This window comes from Pundamilia nyererei, unplaced genomic scaffold (genome assembly GCF_000239375.1).
Source record: "Pundamilia nyererei isolate P.nyererei 1_Seehausen unplaced genomic scaffold, PunNye1.0 scaffold00179, whole genome shotgun sequence".
NCBI classification, from domain to species: domain Eukaryota; kingdom Metazoa; phylum Chordata; class Actinopteri; order Cichliformes; family Cichlidae; genus Pundamilia; species Pundamilia nyererei.
Window position 1 is genome coordinate 160,694 of NW_005187580.1, and position 15,305 is coordinate 175,998.

The 15,305-nt window shown below is 40.3% G+C and overlaps 1 protein-coding gene across 6 annotated transcripts in view; it reads right to left on the reverse strand.

Moving 5' to 3' along the window:
* The window catches only part of daam2 (dishevelled associated activator of morphogenesis 2), an 80,779-nt gene that overhangs the window by 40,946 nt on the left and 24,528 nt on the right, over nt 1-15,305 (reverse strand). For all 6 annotated transcript variants that reach the window (XM_005746484.1, XM_005746482.1, XM_005746483.1 and 3 more), the window contains exons 3-4: nt 12,841-12,930; nt 2,601-2,675 (exon numbers count right to left, since the gene is read on the reverse strand). In XM_005746484.1, the coding sequence (XP_005746541.1) occupies nt 2,601-2,675; nt 12,841-12,930 (165 nt within the window). The remainder of the gene's footprint in view (nt 1-2,600; nt 2,676-12,840; nt 12,931-15,305) is intronic.

Here is a 15,305-nt window from a genome sequence, read left to right on the forward strand (position 1 = left end):
CCTAATCCCGAACTTTATCATTCTATTTGATGTAAACAGAACCATAATTTATAAAATAAACATATTCAGACTTGGCACTAGCAACTGAGACCATAAACTCATCGTGTAAGCATTTGCCGTAGTCACTGGCAATGCGAGCAGTAGGGTCATTTTCTCATACGCTTCTTTGAAAGCGGACTAGAATAGCCCCCCCTGCTGGTCACTAGAAAGCATGCAAGTTTAAAATACTTCTGCTTTGGCTCCGCTTTTCAGAGCTAGACTGTTTTGTAAAAAAGATCTCTAAAACTGAGCAACTCACATTAACACAGTATTTGGAAAATAGCACTACAGGCCAGAGAAAAGACGTGTATATTTAATGGTGAGATGAAGTGTCCTTATAATAATTAAATGAAATCATATCCAGAAATAAATGTAATAAAAGAGATTTAGCTAACAGATCATTCTGAATGGCTCCAAAGATATACAGCTTCCAATCGAAACATTATGAAAACACGATGCAGTTTATTTGCAATAAAATTAATCCTGTACATTGTAAAATGTGTCACCTAATCAACCTGCTAAAAAGCACAGAACCTCAGTTCATATCAAAGTTCATCTCATCCCATCAATCAGTCTTGTGATTACTTCCAGAAGTTTGAGACCTTTGTGCATTTTCCTTTTTCTTTATTTCTGCAGAAAAAACGATCCAGCTGGGAGATCTGAAGCTCTGCACACAACTCGGGCACAGCGGGGCTACAGAAACTCCTGTCAGAGTCACAAGGGCGTTTGAGTTATCACGCGGTGGCCCACGAACAACCTCAGGGCTCTGACACAATTTTATGAATGAACATCAAGATGCCGGTTGTACAGTAATCTCGCCGGGCGGCAAAATGAGATCATCCAATAACTCAGCTACTGTGTAGGGGCCGACCCCGGTGAGATCGCGCCGGAGCCAAAACATGAGGTCACGGGGCAGGAGTGGAGTGCCTCCAACTTTTAAAATGATGTTGAAGATCGTTTGGAGCTCCGTGGTGGACCAAAGTTGGAGAGGAAGGGGAGGAAATCAGTCTGAGGAACGGTGAATAATGGAGCTTAAAGTAGGTCTGCTTGTGCAAAAAGGAGACTGCTACAAGTTGTAAAATCTTTTTCATGCATGTCACCCACTGATGTAATATTAGCTGACGCTACTGTGCTTGAAACCAGGTTTCTCCCTGATATTATTCCAGACACATTTTTTGTAAAAGTCTCAAGCAAGGGCGGCCGCATTTTCAATAGATGTCAACTTTTTAAAACTTCTGGTACTGTACAGTAGACTTTTTAAAATCACCGTGTTTTGCAGGAAAAACAGGAAAAGAACATCTGAAACATAACTCTGACAGAGCGTCTGACACCTAATAGCACAGTGGCTCCACTACAGCCCTGGTGGATTTCAAATTCTTGGCAACTCACAAATCAGCACTTTCTCCCTGCTCTACTTAAAATACGGTTTGTGTGAGTGTGTGTGCGTGCTGTCAAGCGTCTGAGCCTTAAAGAGACTGAAAAATCGTTTCTCCAGACCTCTACGCTCAGCTCAGGTAGCAGTGTGCTGTTCAGAAGCAGTTCTCATCTCTGGAGTGGAGGCAGTAAACAAAAACAGCTGCAAAAATTGCAACCGACGACAGCTACGCTCGACAAACTGCAGGGCAATAAACAGATATTAAATGCCGTTACGTTTCAGCTCGGTGTTTATGGTATGCTAAGGTTCAACCGTTTGTTCTACCTCACACTGGAAAGATTTATGAATGCAAACATGTCGGACGGTTTGGCTAGTCTCTACATTTTGTGCTTATGTGTCACCTTTCAAGAGACTCGCTTAAAATGTCATGTTTTAAGATCTCAAAACATTTGGGAGGCAGCTTGTCGTTCACAGAAGGACTCGGGGTGAGAGGCTGCTGGCACGAACCAGTCGGTTTGATATAATACAACATCATATAACAACACTTCTGTCTAAAGCGACATGGGGATCACAGCAGAAGCGAACTCTGCGATGGTATCACACCGTTTTTATTGGCAGACACACGGTCTAGAACTAACGAATATTGTCATCCTGGCTTTGCTCCATGTGTCTGACAGTATTTCCCACTGACTGAACTGCTGAGCGCCGAAATGGCCTGTTTGTCATCGCAGTGTGTGTGAATGCTGGGGTCACAGCGAAGGAATGTGCTCGTGTGAATATAACAAGCAGTCAGCAGGGAGATGATAAAACGCCAGCCAAGATATCTAAGAGAGAACGGCTGAGCGAACAGTGACCTCTGTGGGGGCTGCATTAACTAGAGTTCAGTACCATCAATGCTCCTAAAGCTGTTGTAAAGGGGACTTATTATGTTCCCTTAATAGGCCCTTGATATTTTTCATGCGTGGTCGGAAACAAGCAGATTTGGCCCCTCACAAACACAATGCTTGAATGGTAGTTATTAGGGTAATATGCATTCCTGAGACGACCATCATACAACCATTTCTATGGCATTTTATGACAGATGTTTAAAGAGAGTACCTGGTACATATATGATGCAAACTAGGCAAAAGCAGAATAGGTCTTCTCTTATCTTTTTTAAAAATAGTGGAGAATCAGTTTAACTTACAGCCGCCATGGAGTTAATGCGGTCGATGTAGTAGTCAGGCCAGCTGGTGGCCAGCTTGTTGGGGTCCTCTTGCTCCTGCACATGGACACAAAGAAAGTGCTTTAATACCAAGTCAAAAAACATTCGCTTTCCCACAAAGCTAAAATGCTGATCACAGTTAAAAATTCCATTTCTTTTTATGAAGCAAAAATTAAGCATGTGGGTTCTTGCTCCTTTTATCAAGATTTCAGATGTTTTATTCATTTTATTCATCCACTTTGCATCATATTGCGATGTAAAAGCACTTTTCCATTTATTGTTTATTTATTATTTACTTTACAATATAAAGCATCTTGAGGCAAATGTTGTGATTTAGGCTGTATAAATAAATCTGAATTGAATTGAAATCTTCTTTCCAGTTACCATAGGAGACAGACCCTTTGTTACTTTGACAATTGCAGCTGGTGTTTAGAAATGCAGCAGCCAACTCACTAATGGTAATGACTGGTTATGACAATTACCAACACAAACCATCATTTTCTGAACAGACGTTACAATCACTAATCAAATGCATTTCGGCTCTGCTAAATTAGCACAAAACGTCTGAAAACGCCTCATATTCAGCAACAAGTCTAAACAGCTATGAGTAAAGCTTGATACTGGTAGTTAGGGTGCAGAAGTAAACTTAACCAGAGTCAGCTGGTTTTAAAGTTCAGTTTATTTATTAGATCCACATTTGGATTATTAAGCCAAGCATTATGAAGAAACACATCTATTATATCAATATTATTTTCCATCAGTCAGGAAAGGAAGTTATTATCAGTAGGACAGATACTTTGTGTAGTGAGATATTATTTCCACTGACTAATGCTGCCAACTGAGCAGCTAAAGCTGACATTAAACACAACAGACATGGCATTAATTAAGAGAGAAACTGCTGGGGTGGAGGTGGGTTGTAAAGTGGCTTGCATATCCCCAGCAACTGTGGGCAAGCTAAAGCCTCTTGGGTACGGTATGCGATATGAGATTATGAGTTTTTGAAAATATTAAAAAAAATAATACTAATAATCTGAGTGAATATTTTTGCTTCTGTCAATCATGTGCTCTTTCCACAGAAGACATCATCACACTGGGGACCAGACTTTTCTATTTTGGACCATATGTTTCCTGTTTGTGCCCGCCCCTCCCTTTTGTTTTCTACCTCGGCCCCAAACGTCAACATCCACATGAAGACTAAATAGATCAGGCATGCCAGTCTATAATAATTAGGTCACAACATTTCAGATTCTTCATTCAAAAGAAGAACTGCCCAGAGGAATGAAGTGTGCAGCACAATTGTTTTCAAATAGCTCTGCCTGAGATCAATTTGTCCTGGCCAATTCGAGGATGCATGATGCCACAAACAAACAAAACAAGGGGGAGTACAGAGACCACGTTCCTCATTCACATCTGGTCTTATTTAGCTTAAGCCTAGTGTACTGGTGGAGCATTATTGTTGTTTTTGTTACTGTGTGTATGCCAACAATAGTTGGAAAGTTAAAGTGTGCCGAATTAACTCAAATTTGAACAGCTTTGCATGATAACGTTTTTGCCAAAGCTTAAAGTATATTTTAAATATCTACATAAATATTAGATTTTTTCTTCTTCTGCAAATTTCAGGAAAAATCTTTTTAATGATTTTTTATGCAGGGTCAAACACTGCATTAGAGAGGTTCACATAGGCAGATTTTCTGCACATGAAGGTATTAAACCTGCATAAATCCAATACAAAAGAATACAACTTTACAAGGCCGTAAATCAGTTTAAGAATAAATTCTATTTTTTTTTAAAAAAAGGTTAATGCTTTGTCTGTTTTCGCTCTAACTTTATTAACTTCAAAGGAATTCTTGCAGTAGAAAGCAGTCAGTTGTCTCTGTGTTCCTTCCTGATGTGAAAAAAAAAATCTATATTTTATAGCACCCATTCCCTCCATAATTTAAAATGCTGCTTCAATATTTGCATGGTGGCCCCATTTCTGTTGATTAAGCCACAAAAACTCTTTTCTGGGACCAGCACCAGATATAAAATCCTCTTATTATCTACAGAAACTAATTGAAGCTCAAATGTGGGCATAAAAAAGAGCTGCAAAATCAGCATTTCCACTTATTTATGAATCGCATACGCTCTAGCAGCTATACTTATGTCTAAGTTTGGTTAAAGTGGATTTCAGGCCTCATAATAACCATTGTTTCTGATCCCCAGCATTCTTTGCCAACATGGATTTAAAGCTAGGCTAAAACAAAAACAATAGCACTCAGTGTGCTACTCAGACTGTGTTTTCCAGTGTTCTGCTGACACATTCAGGACGCGATGCCAGACAGATCCTGACGCTGAGATTAACAACTTAACTGCCTCCTTCTGACCCTCGAGCCGAGTAACAGTCGTCAACACACCCTCAAAAACGGTCCAATGTAACATTTACTTTGGCAGTTTCATGAGCTTAAAGTAAAGTACTATAATTTGCGTCGTGTTTTTGGACAGCATGAGGTTTGTTTCGGCCAGTCTAGTCATATCAGTGCACACACTTCCTCAATTTTCTGCCCCTTTCACGACATTTCTAAGAGGTGAAGTGATGGTAAGTTTGTTCTTGTGCTCTGCTTGCTTGATCAAATCATTCTGGAAGTTAATCACACTTGATGACTGTTTAAAACCTTGTGATAAGACGCCAGACTTCCTAGATTAGTGCTCATTACCATTGAATGGTGCGAACAGCAGGCTCTGGATATGAAAGAGAAGATTGTGTTTGTCTTCATGAGTAAACATTTGCATGAATGTGCTTATTGCATTACACTACTACTCAAATGTCTGGGGTCACTTTTAAATGTCTTTGCTTTGAAACAAATATAGCAAGATATCATCAAACCTGCTGTTAATGTTTAATAAAGTCATTCATCATAAATCGTTTATGTAAAACCCCCATAAGCCCAATTTTAGGATGCATTACTAATGGGCGCCAGTGACATGCTGTCTTTACTAATGCAAGTTTGCTTAATACACGTTAAAATTACTCTTTAATTATGCTTTGTTTTAAAAAAAAGCTGGAAACTGGTGGGCATATAGAGCATCTTTCAGGGTTCAGCTATAGACCAGCCCAAATTAAATAATCTTGACTGATCTCACAGACGCATTTAACCAGTCAAATACACCCACAGGTCACTATATTAGGTACATCACACTAGTACCAAGTCAAACTCCCTTTTTGCTTTCGGAACTGCAGTAATTCTTAATGATATCGATTCAACAAGATACTGAAAACGTTCCCCCAAGATTTTTTCCATTGGCTGCACAAACATGATATAAATTTCCTGTTTCCCCACATCCCAACGGTGCTCTACTGAATTGCAGTCTAGTGAGCCGTTTGAAATGACGTGAGCATTGTGACTTGCCATCAGAAGATGGGCACGGCGTGGTCATAAAGGGATGGGCATGATTATTAACAATACCCAGGCTGGTACAGTTAGTAGGACCCGAGGACTGTCACTCACTTTGCTTTGGACCATCCTCTGTAAAGTCCAGAGATGATTGTGTGGAGAAAAATAGATAAGCAGTTTTAGGTTTTCCTAATGTTCACTTAGCCTTTTTTGTTGTATCAGTAAGGGCCAGTTTATGCTGTTCTGTAAAGTGAGTAGTGCACATTGTGTTAACAATAGTTTCATTTCTTAGAAAAAGAATAGTCTCGTGACTTTAAGGTAATATAATTTGAGATGATAAGCAAAGAATTCAGCTTTTCTAATGATGTAAGGGAGCCTAATATGCATCTGGACTTTTAATATTTACATCTACCTACATATGTCATTAAAATGATTTATTAGCACTGTTCCCTCATATTGAGAACGTTCTGCATTTGAACCAGATGTTCTCCCTGTGACGGCAGTGGTTTCCTTTAGGTCTCCCCAGCCAAAAAACATGCAAGTTTGATGTTTTTCTTTCAACAACAACATTCCTAAGTGACCCCAAATCCCTGAGAGTAAGTGCACATCTTTGTATGCAAGTGATCTTCTGGTCCCCTCCTTGGTAAAAACATTCCAGCCGTGTACTCAGTCGCAGCAGTTCAAGGTCAATTCCATCACTCTGCTGCAGCAGTTACACACTTACACATTACCCACGTCTGGTGACACTAACTATGATTTACACCCCAGGTTGAAGCATAGGAGGACAGGAATCCCCAACAGTGTATCAGGTATGTATCTGTAAACCTTTCCTCTTGTTACAACCATCTGTTGAGGTATATATCGTTTCTCTGAAGGCCCTAATACCCGCCTAAAACCAGCGTTCAGGATTATTTCCCTGTCTGTTTGGCAGGCTGTACTGTTTGCAGAGGCACCTGTTGAAAGAGAGGATGAAATTACATATTTCAGCCTCCCTGCTGTCATGTAGCGAGCAGTCTTTAAGATTTCAAACCTCTTAAAAAAGTTTCACTGACAATGATAATTGAGCTCACTGATTTATATGCATATATACCTTTCAAGTCAGAACTTCACGTACAACAGGGGGTGGAATTCAAAATACTCAATTGGCCACAGTTAAAAACAAAGCACTTTGAAGTGTAATGGCAACCTTATACCAAATGCTCTTAATTTTAAAGATAAGCAGGAGTGTGGGAGGAAGGTACATAGAAATAACACCATGCTACAAACTAAGACAAACCGATAGCATCACTCGTGTTCGCATGTTTTGCCCAACACACATCTGACAACAGCACATTTGCATGTTCACATTTTCCAACTATTTTCTCCTGGCTTTGGCAACCATCTTGGCACAGTCACTCACTTAAATGCCGTCCAACTGTTCTGGTTCTGAGACAGGGCCAGAATCTATAGATTGGCTCACAGAGACATGCTAACATGTTTCCACGCGGTCTCTAGTTTCTCTGGCGATTGGCCTGCTTGTGAGGCGCCTCACACTCTGTTCCCATTTGCTCAGAGAGGCCCTGGGAGACCCTGGCTATAATGTGGGGACTCTCACGAGCCATCCAAAATCCCGACAGCACCAGCAGGCAGCTCTGTGCTGAGTGAAATACCCTTTTTTCAAAGACAACTTTATAAGCAAAAAGGAGCACACTGCAGAAGACTGATTTCAAAACGTGTTTTTTGCAACAAAACATCAGCAAAAACGTTAATTCGCTGAGCTCAGTTGATTCAAGTGTTCAGTAGTATGTCAAACTGTTTCCATCTCATATTCATTTTTCTTTGCAACATTTTGGGTTTTTTGCAGGGGGTGGGTGGGGGTTGTCAAGCTTCGAAGACATATCCACTGAATCACATATACATTTATATCTCTATTTCACCATTTCATCTAGTGCATCATCATTTTTTTTTTGGGGGGGGGGGAGGAGTTGTGCAGGAAGTGTTATTAAATAAGTGCATGCACTGAATTTTTCCATGTAGCTCCTGTAATGTACAGTAGAGGACATAAGCGATGGGCTGCCCAGTAACTACAATGGCAGTTTCTTAATGCCTACATGTCTATCCACAGCAATTATTTGAGTCAATATTTTCTCCATATTTTCTCCTCCAGCTGTCACGACAAAATGTTACCGCCCGTGGAATGAGAGAGGATCATTCGACATTCCAGTGAACCGGTAGGTCTGAGGTGAATATTTATCTGAGGAAGCCGCGATATAAAGTCTCACCTAAGGAGGCAGGAAATGGACAGGATATTGAATTCTGAAAGATTATGTAACACTTCTGCAGGTAGCAAATGTTAAGAGTAAGCAGAATTCTTCGCCTGGGGTCACATTAAGTGATGGGGATTCAACACATGTGGCTAATAATTGGAGACAGACGGGAAAGCTATTTCAGGAGATCATAGCACACCGTCCAGCTGGGTGATTTGGGGGAACAAACAGAAAAGCCTAATTTAATTGAAATTTAGGGCAGTTTTGTTAACAAAAGCAGTTTTGTAACTACTTTTGTTAGTTTTCTCCCGGATAAAGGGACATGTTGTGTGATCATGAGCTGAAAACAGCATGAGTGAGTGTGTGTTTGTGTGTCAGTGCAGCGCTAATAGGAGTCAGGAGACCCTGTTTGGCTCCCAGCACTGAACACTTATCAGGAGCTACTGGATATTACATCGTGTTCTGTACCTGAGGGCTGCAGGATACAAGTCAGGCTTGCAAAAACAAGCATACACACACACAAACCCGACTACAAGCAAGGAATGCAGTACTCTTATTCAAGGATTTACACATGCCATTTCTGTTTCACTTGTACTCAGCACCAAAAACAAATCCCTCTCTCCATGTTTTGCAGATAAACGCCCAGCACCTCCAGCTGTGGCCAACTGGGTGGCTGAGATCAGAAGCAGAGATATCAGTGTAAAGCCTGATGAACTCTTCACTAGACCATAATTACGTCCAATTCTCTTAGATCACTGCTCATGAAAGTTTGCACGTTCCTGTTACAGGAGAAGTGCCTAACCACCTAACATTAATACTAAGGTTGCATTAATCTAAATTTTTGTGCTATAATGTTTTGAATTCCATTATTTATATATCTCATTATTTCACCGCAAGTGTTCAAGTCCATAAAAAGTTTGGCGCTGTCTGTTTTATGATCTCGTTCAGCTCTCTGTTTACACAGCAGGAGCATTTATGATGAAATCTGTGATAACAAACTGAGTTTATCTTTAAATGAATAGCCCTAAATTTACCAACAAACAATGATGTTATTTCACAGGGTCACATTAAGGCCATCAATTCCAACACTGCTGCTGAGAAAATGTGTTTTCTCATGTCAAAATAGCACCGAGTGCCACACCACCCATGATGCCTACAGCCTAGGAGTGACTCACTTTTGGAGCTAGCCTTGAGTGGCCATTAGATGAACTACAGGCCAAGAGGTTGATACCAGGCTGAGCTTCTGCCATCAGGAGAGGTCAAATTTATCCACAACACTATGTTTTTCCTCATTCTGATATTTGGCAATAACAGTAATTATCTGAAGCTCCTGACTTGCATCTCCATGATTACAGGCATTGCCCTGCTGCCGCATGATTGCCCAATTAGATAACTGCATGAGAAAGCTGTAGTACAGGAGATCCCAGTAAAGTGATCCATGGCTATCTGTTGTTGTTATTAGACCCGTAGTCGTATTTGTTGTCCCACAAAGAAGCTTTCAGTTCTTCAGCTGAAGTAAAAGACTGCACCAAAATGGAACTGTTAATTACAGTTTGCTGCAAATGTGTTAACCGGTTTGTTTTGCAGGTGAACAAAGTTAGTCTGTTGTGCCCTCGGTGGCTGCCTCCAAGTGTTATCTAACCACAACAACTGGATCCGACAGTTGGCCGGAGGAAACAAGGGGAGTAGTGTTTGTCTCAGAGGGGAGACTGAGGGGAAATTCTGCTCTCTGTTTAAATCACTGTCATGCTGTAATTCTCTGCAACAGAGGGCAACGCTGTATGTTGTGCTTGTGTTTGAATAACATGCAATTTTTCTTTCCTATATGGTGGTTCATGTTTGTGCGATTGCGTGCATGTGAGGGCAACACACACACACACACACACGTCATTATTCTGATATTGCACACCAGTTGTTTTTTCCCCCTCATTCTCCATTATGCCGCCTCTATCCATGAATAAAGGGTTTGTTTGGATTTTCCTCCGGCTTTCCGCTGTTCAGTGTCACCCTGGTTTTGCTCTCTGTTTCCTGGCCTGGATACACAGCTGATTTCTTTTTTCTTTCTTTTTTTTTTTTACCTTAGCTTCACAAAGGAAATTATTTCTGACTAGCAGAGATGGGGGAGGAATGACAAACTAATATATCCTACATCTGAACCCGCACAGTGCAAACCATTTGAGTTCCAATATGCTCAGGCTGCTGCCAACACTTTGTTTCCACTGCCTTCTACAACTGTACAGTGAATCCTTATAAATGTCTGTGGCTATTCTGTGAGATATTCAATAACTGATACGGAGGATTAGAAAACTTTTATGTGGGTTCACATTCTGCCAGAAATTCAAATCTTTCCTTACTACGCAGGGTATTTAAAGTGCAAAGCATACTAAGGTTATATCAGAGATCTTATATGATATCATAGCACAGCAACTGCTGTAGATCTACCTAATAAGAATACAGGCAGGTCTCAGATCTACATGTACTATCTCTACCACCCATATCTTTACAGTTTTACTCAGATGGCATTTTAAATATATGTCACTGGGTGTTTCCTTTCCTTTCCTAGTTCTTCAAGGTTCTTGAAGAACAGTCAAAGCTTATTGAATGTCCGCTGCCTTTTGTTCTGCTCTCTGTCAAGATGATCCCACAGTGTTCCAATACCTTTGAGATCTGAGCTCTGGGGAGCCCGGTTGAGCAACGATAGTGTTAATCCTTTGTTTTTTCTATTCAGATATGCTTTTTACTGCATTGGCAGTGTGTTTGGAATCGTCGTCATGCTGAAAAATGAAGCTTAAAATCTGATTGTCATAATTTCATCAGTTTTGAAAAAATTTCAAATGCCACTGACTTAAATGCAGCCCCAAACCACGACACAGACTCCACCATGTTTTACAGATGGCTGTACACACTCACTGTGGTACCTCTCTCCTTACATCCTCTGTACTCCGACAAACCAAAATTTTCACATTTGTATTTAGCAAACCTGCTGCTTTCATTTTGTTCTTGTGTAGTTTGGCTTCCTTTCCTTAAGAATGGCTTCTTGATGGCCCTCAACTCTGAATTTATACACATGTACCAGGAATCATATGTACATCTCATTTTCTGTATCACTTTTTCAAATGTTCTTATCTAATACTTTCCCAGCTTAGTGAACACACTTATGAGCATGATTTTATTCTTCTGATGATAATTATGTGGAAGTTTCAGTAAAATCTGACCAATACTGTAGAAATATTGATTCTTGTGAAAAAAATGGAAATGTCCCCATAAAAAGAGAGATGTAACCTTGACCAAGAGCACAGTTTGGATGAAGACCCATTAGGGGATCAGTGTGTGCAAGTTTTATTGTGAACTGTGACAGAACGGACAGATGACAGATGCTTTGCCATGGCATCAGCTCATCGGTCCTTCAACTGGATGAAATAAGAAGGGGGAATTACACTGATGATGTGGGCAAACCAGGTTATTCCCCGATTATCACCCTTCAGGACCGAAGCGACAGACGCCACAGATCTAGTTCATGACTGGCCCTTACTAATGTGAACACAAAAATAAACCTAATGATAACACATACACATGTATTGTATATGGCTCTTCCATCAATAGATAGATGAATAAATAAAGACTTTAATATCGTTTTATAAGGGTTTAACAATAATAACAAAAATAAAAAGATTACAACTTCTTCTGCTATTAATTTAACTGGCATTTCATTTCATTTCATTGTAAACTGTCGCGGTGCTCCAGTTTCCATCCTCGCCTTGACATCCCTCTGAACACACCACAGTTCCACTACTCTTCTTTTTCCTAGTAACTCAATACAAGCAGAGACTTTTACGCACGCAGGTGCGCACAGACACACACGCGTACACACACAAAGCAGTGTGTTTACCCCTTTTAAAAAAGGTTGTCAGAGCATATCACATCAGCAAAGTCAAGCTTGCATGCTCAGGAAAGTGGAAGGAGTGGTCTAGTTCTGCTTCCAACACCAAACGCTCAGCCAACAAAACAAATCAGCAAAGAAAAAAAAAAAAAAAAAAACACAGGAGAGGGTTTACAACTATTTATTCAATTTGCAATTGAGGGATGGAGATGGGGCTGAATTCTCCTAAAGCACAATGTAATTTCCTGGTGGATGTTTGACCACAAAGTGAGACCAGAGTTGTTGTGGAGAGACACGCTAAAGGGTATGAAGAAAACGAGCGTTGTTTTGGCGAGGGGAAAGGGGTGAAAGAGAGGGCTAACCATTTTTTTCTTGTGGCCTACGGTATGAGGACAATTCATAGGCAGCATGAGGAAATTGCTTGCTTGCGTATAGAGAATTAGGGCCTTAAAAAGGTTGTGGCATGTAACCACAACCTGCAGAAAATATTGTGCAATCTATAGCTGGCATAATATGTCCATATGTTTACGTCAATGCAGAAATGAGAAGCTGGAAAAGAGGTGGCCTGTGTGGCTGAGCTGATTGAAAATTGTTAAAAGGCTGCCTTCAATAACATTCACTGCTGACAGTTTAGCCCTAAACTGTGGGTTCAGGCAGCCAGTCAATATAGGGCCAGCCAAAGATCAGAGCCCATGTACGAAAAAGGACGGCAGAGGCCAACTCACCTTCTTCTTGCTGCAGTAGATCTGCCATTTCTTCTCATCGGGCAGAGCAAACATGGCCTCCCGGTTCTTGTCTGTCAAATCCAGCTCATCCTGCAAAAAACAACAACAAAGAAAGAAGGAAAAAAGTTTGTTTTTGTTTTGAATTCAAAATTCAAATTTTATTTGTCACGTACACAGTCATACACAGTACGATATGTAGTGAAATGCTTGGACAACTGCTCGTGACCTAAAGAAAACGAAAAAGGAAAAGGCTATGAATAAGATAGGAAATAAATATGAAAAATTAAAAAGGGTAAATTTAACTAGGAAGGAATAAAATATAAATTAAGGTTAAAAATGAAATAACTGTACAACACAAATTAGAATGAAGGGTAAATTTAACTGGGAAGGAATAAGATAAAATATATAAATTAAAGTTGAAAATAAAATAACTGTACAACAAAATACACAATATAGAACTATATAAGAATGTATGAAGAAATATAAATAAATATATACACAATAACAGCAGCTGTACAAGTATTAACTGGAAATGAAGAATATAATGTCCAGTGTTGTGCAATCCACATTATGTCTTGTGCAGTGCAAATATGCTTGGAATAAAATATCCCTGGAATGAATTTGATGCTACTGATATATTTCAGTAACAGGGACAGTGGCATGCTTCCCACTACATGTCATCACATCTTCTTACCCTATGAGTGGGAACTGAGGAGACTATTTGCTGAAGTTCTTTAGCCAAATTTCCCCCCATTCAATTTGACATAGTATTTCAGCTGCTTCTTTTTATCACAGTTTTTATCACAGCCAGACTTTTTTACAAGCAAGTATGGATTGCAAGTAGTTTAGAACTTGAACTCCTTTAATGAAGAGCCATGCATGTTGGAATACAAGCAGAAGGTTTTGTATAGTCTTGCTGAAATCCAGAATGTCTCAAATACACAATGTCATCCCTGAAAAACACATCACCTGGATGGGCAGCCATGTAGCATTAATGGTGCCTTCACACATTTACAAGTTACTCATTCAATGTGCATAAACACCCACCCCCACCCCATACAATCATAACGTACACTTTGAATTGTAAGCTAATAACAAGGCTCTGCTTCTCTTCAGCATCTTTGACTGTCAAATAGAATTTAAGATTCTGGTTGGTCAGACTAGAGGACAGTTTTCCACTTGGCCTCCACCTCAAATGAGCTCAGGCCCGAAACGAACCTCAAATGAGCTTCCATGCTAGAGGTTGACATTGCATTTGCGGATGTAGTGATAAAATGTGATGGTTTGCAATACAGACATTTCTAGCCTTTATTGCCTTGTTGTTTTGTTCTAGTATCACATTTAAAAATACTTTCCAAAATATGGCAGCAATGTTTTTCCCCCCCAGTGTCAACATTTGATGTTCTTGAAGAAAACAAACAAGAACTTCCAAATGATTTGCAAACTATTGTGTTCCTTTTTTTTTTTAACATTCACCACAGCACACATCCCAACATTTCAAAACAGGCTCGTGTTTTTATTGCAGCTCATCAAGAATAAATGTGCAGAAAAACAGTGATTAAGAATAAACAAACATAACAGCCCAGTAGCATTTAAAGACTGACATAATATAATCAACCCGTCCCTCAGGACACATTCCTAGAAGCCCTGTTGTTTCCTTATCCCTATAACAACACAGACATTTAAGCAATGAGTCGAGTTTACACAGCCACATTTAAATCTCCTTCCCACAGACAAGTGTTTTAATATTCATCCTGCTGCTCTACTCAATTCTTCAGCTCAGTACAAGGAGCCTCCTGCACCTTTTGAAATGCATATGAGCCCAGGAAATGAGTCTCTGTGTGCCAGGGGAGGAAAAGTTTAAAGGAAGGGGAGTCAGATGAAGGAAGGACGCAGAAAGAGAAATGCATTCGGGTTAGAGACCCGGAGGCTATGTGGCTCTGGAAATGGGCTGGCACAGAAAAGACAACTAGAGGCTACATCACCAGGGCTTTGTGCTCCGGCTCAGACTAATCTCACCATAATAGTTTTGCTACGATGACGTAAACGAGAAGAGGGCGAGCCTCCTGGGGCCCCTGGAATGAAGATGACCACCAGTGGCAGAGGTGGGGCCTCTTTAAAGCCGACCAGCAGATTCGCAGGGTTTGCTTTCATCGCTTTTCAGCAGGACGGGCTGAGGTGGCCCGCATTCCAAGAATCGGACACTATGAAGGATGACATCATCTCTCGTCCTTTCAATGGGCTAACCAGCAGTAGCATTATTGTGGGTTTGAGAGGAAAAAAAAAAAAAAAAAGGAAAATCCGATGGGTGTGAATTTCAAGAGGGTCTATTACAAGTAGAAACCACAATGAAGCCTTAGAATCTTTAGTTCAAGTGGCTTTCATCTCAGCAGCATGATTCACACCCAGAGCTCATCATCGTGGGTCTACAGGGCCGGCTGTATCAAGGGGGAAGCTCACCCCAA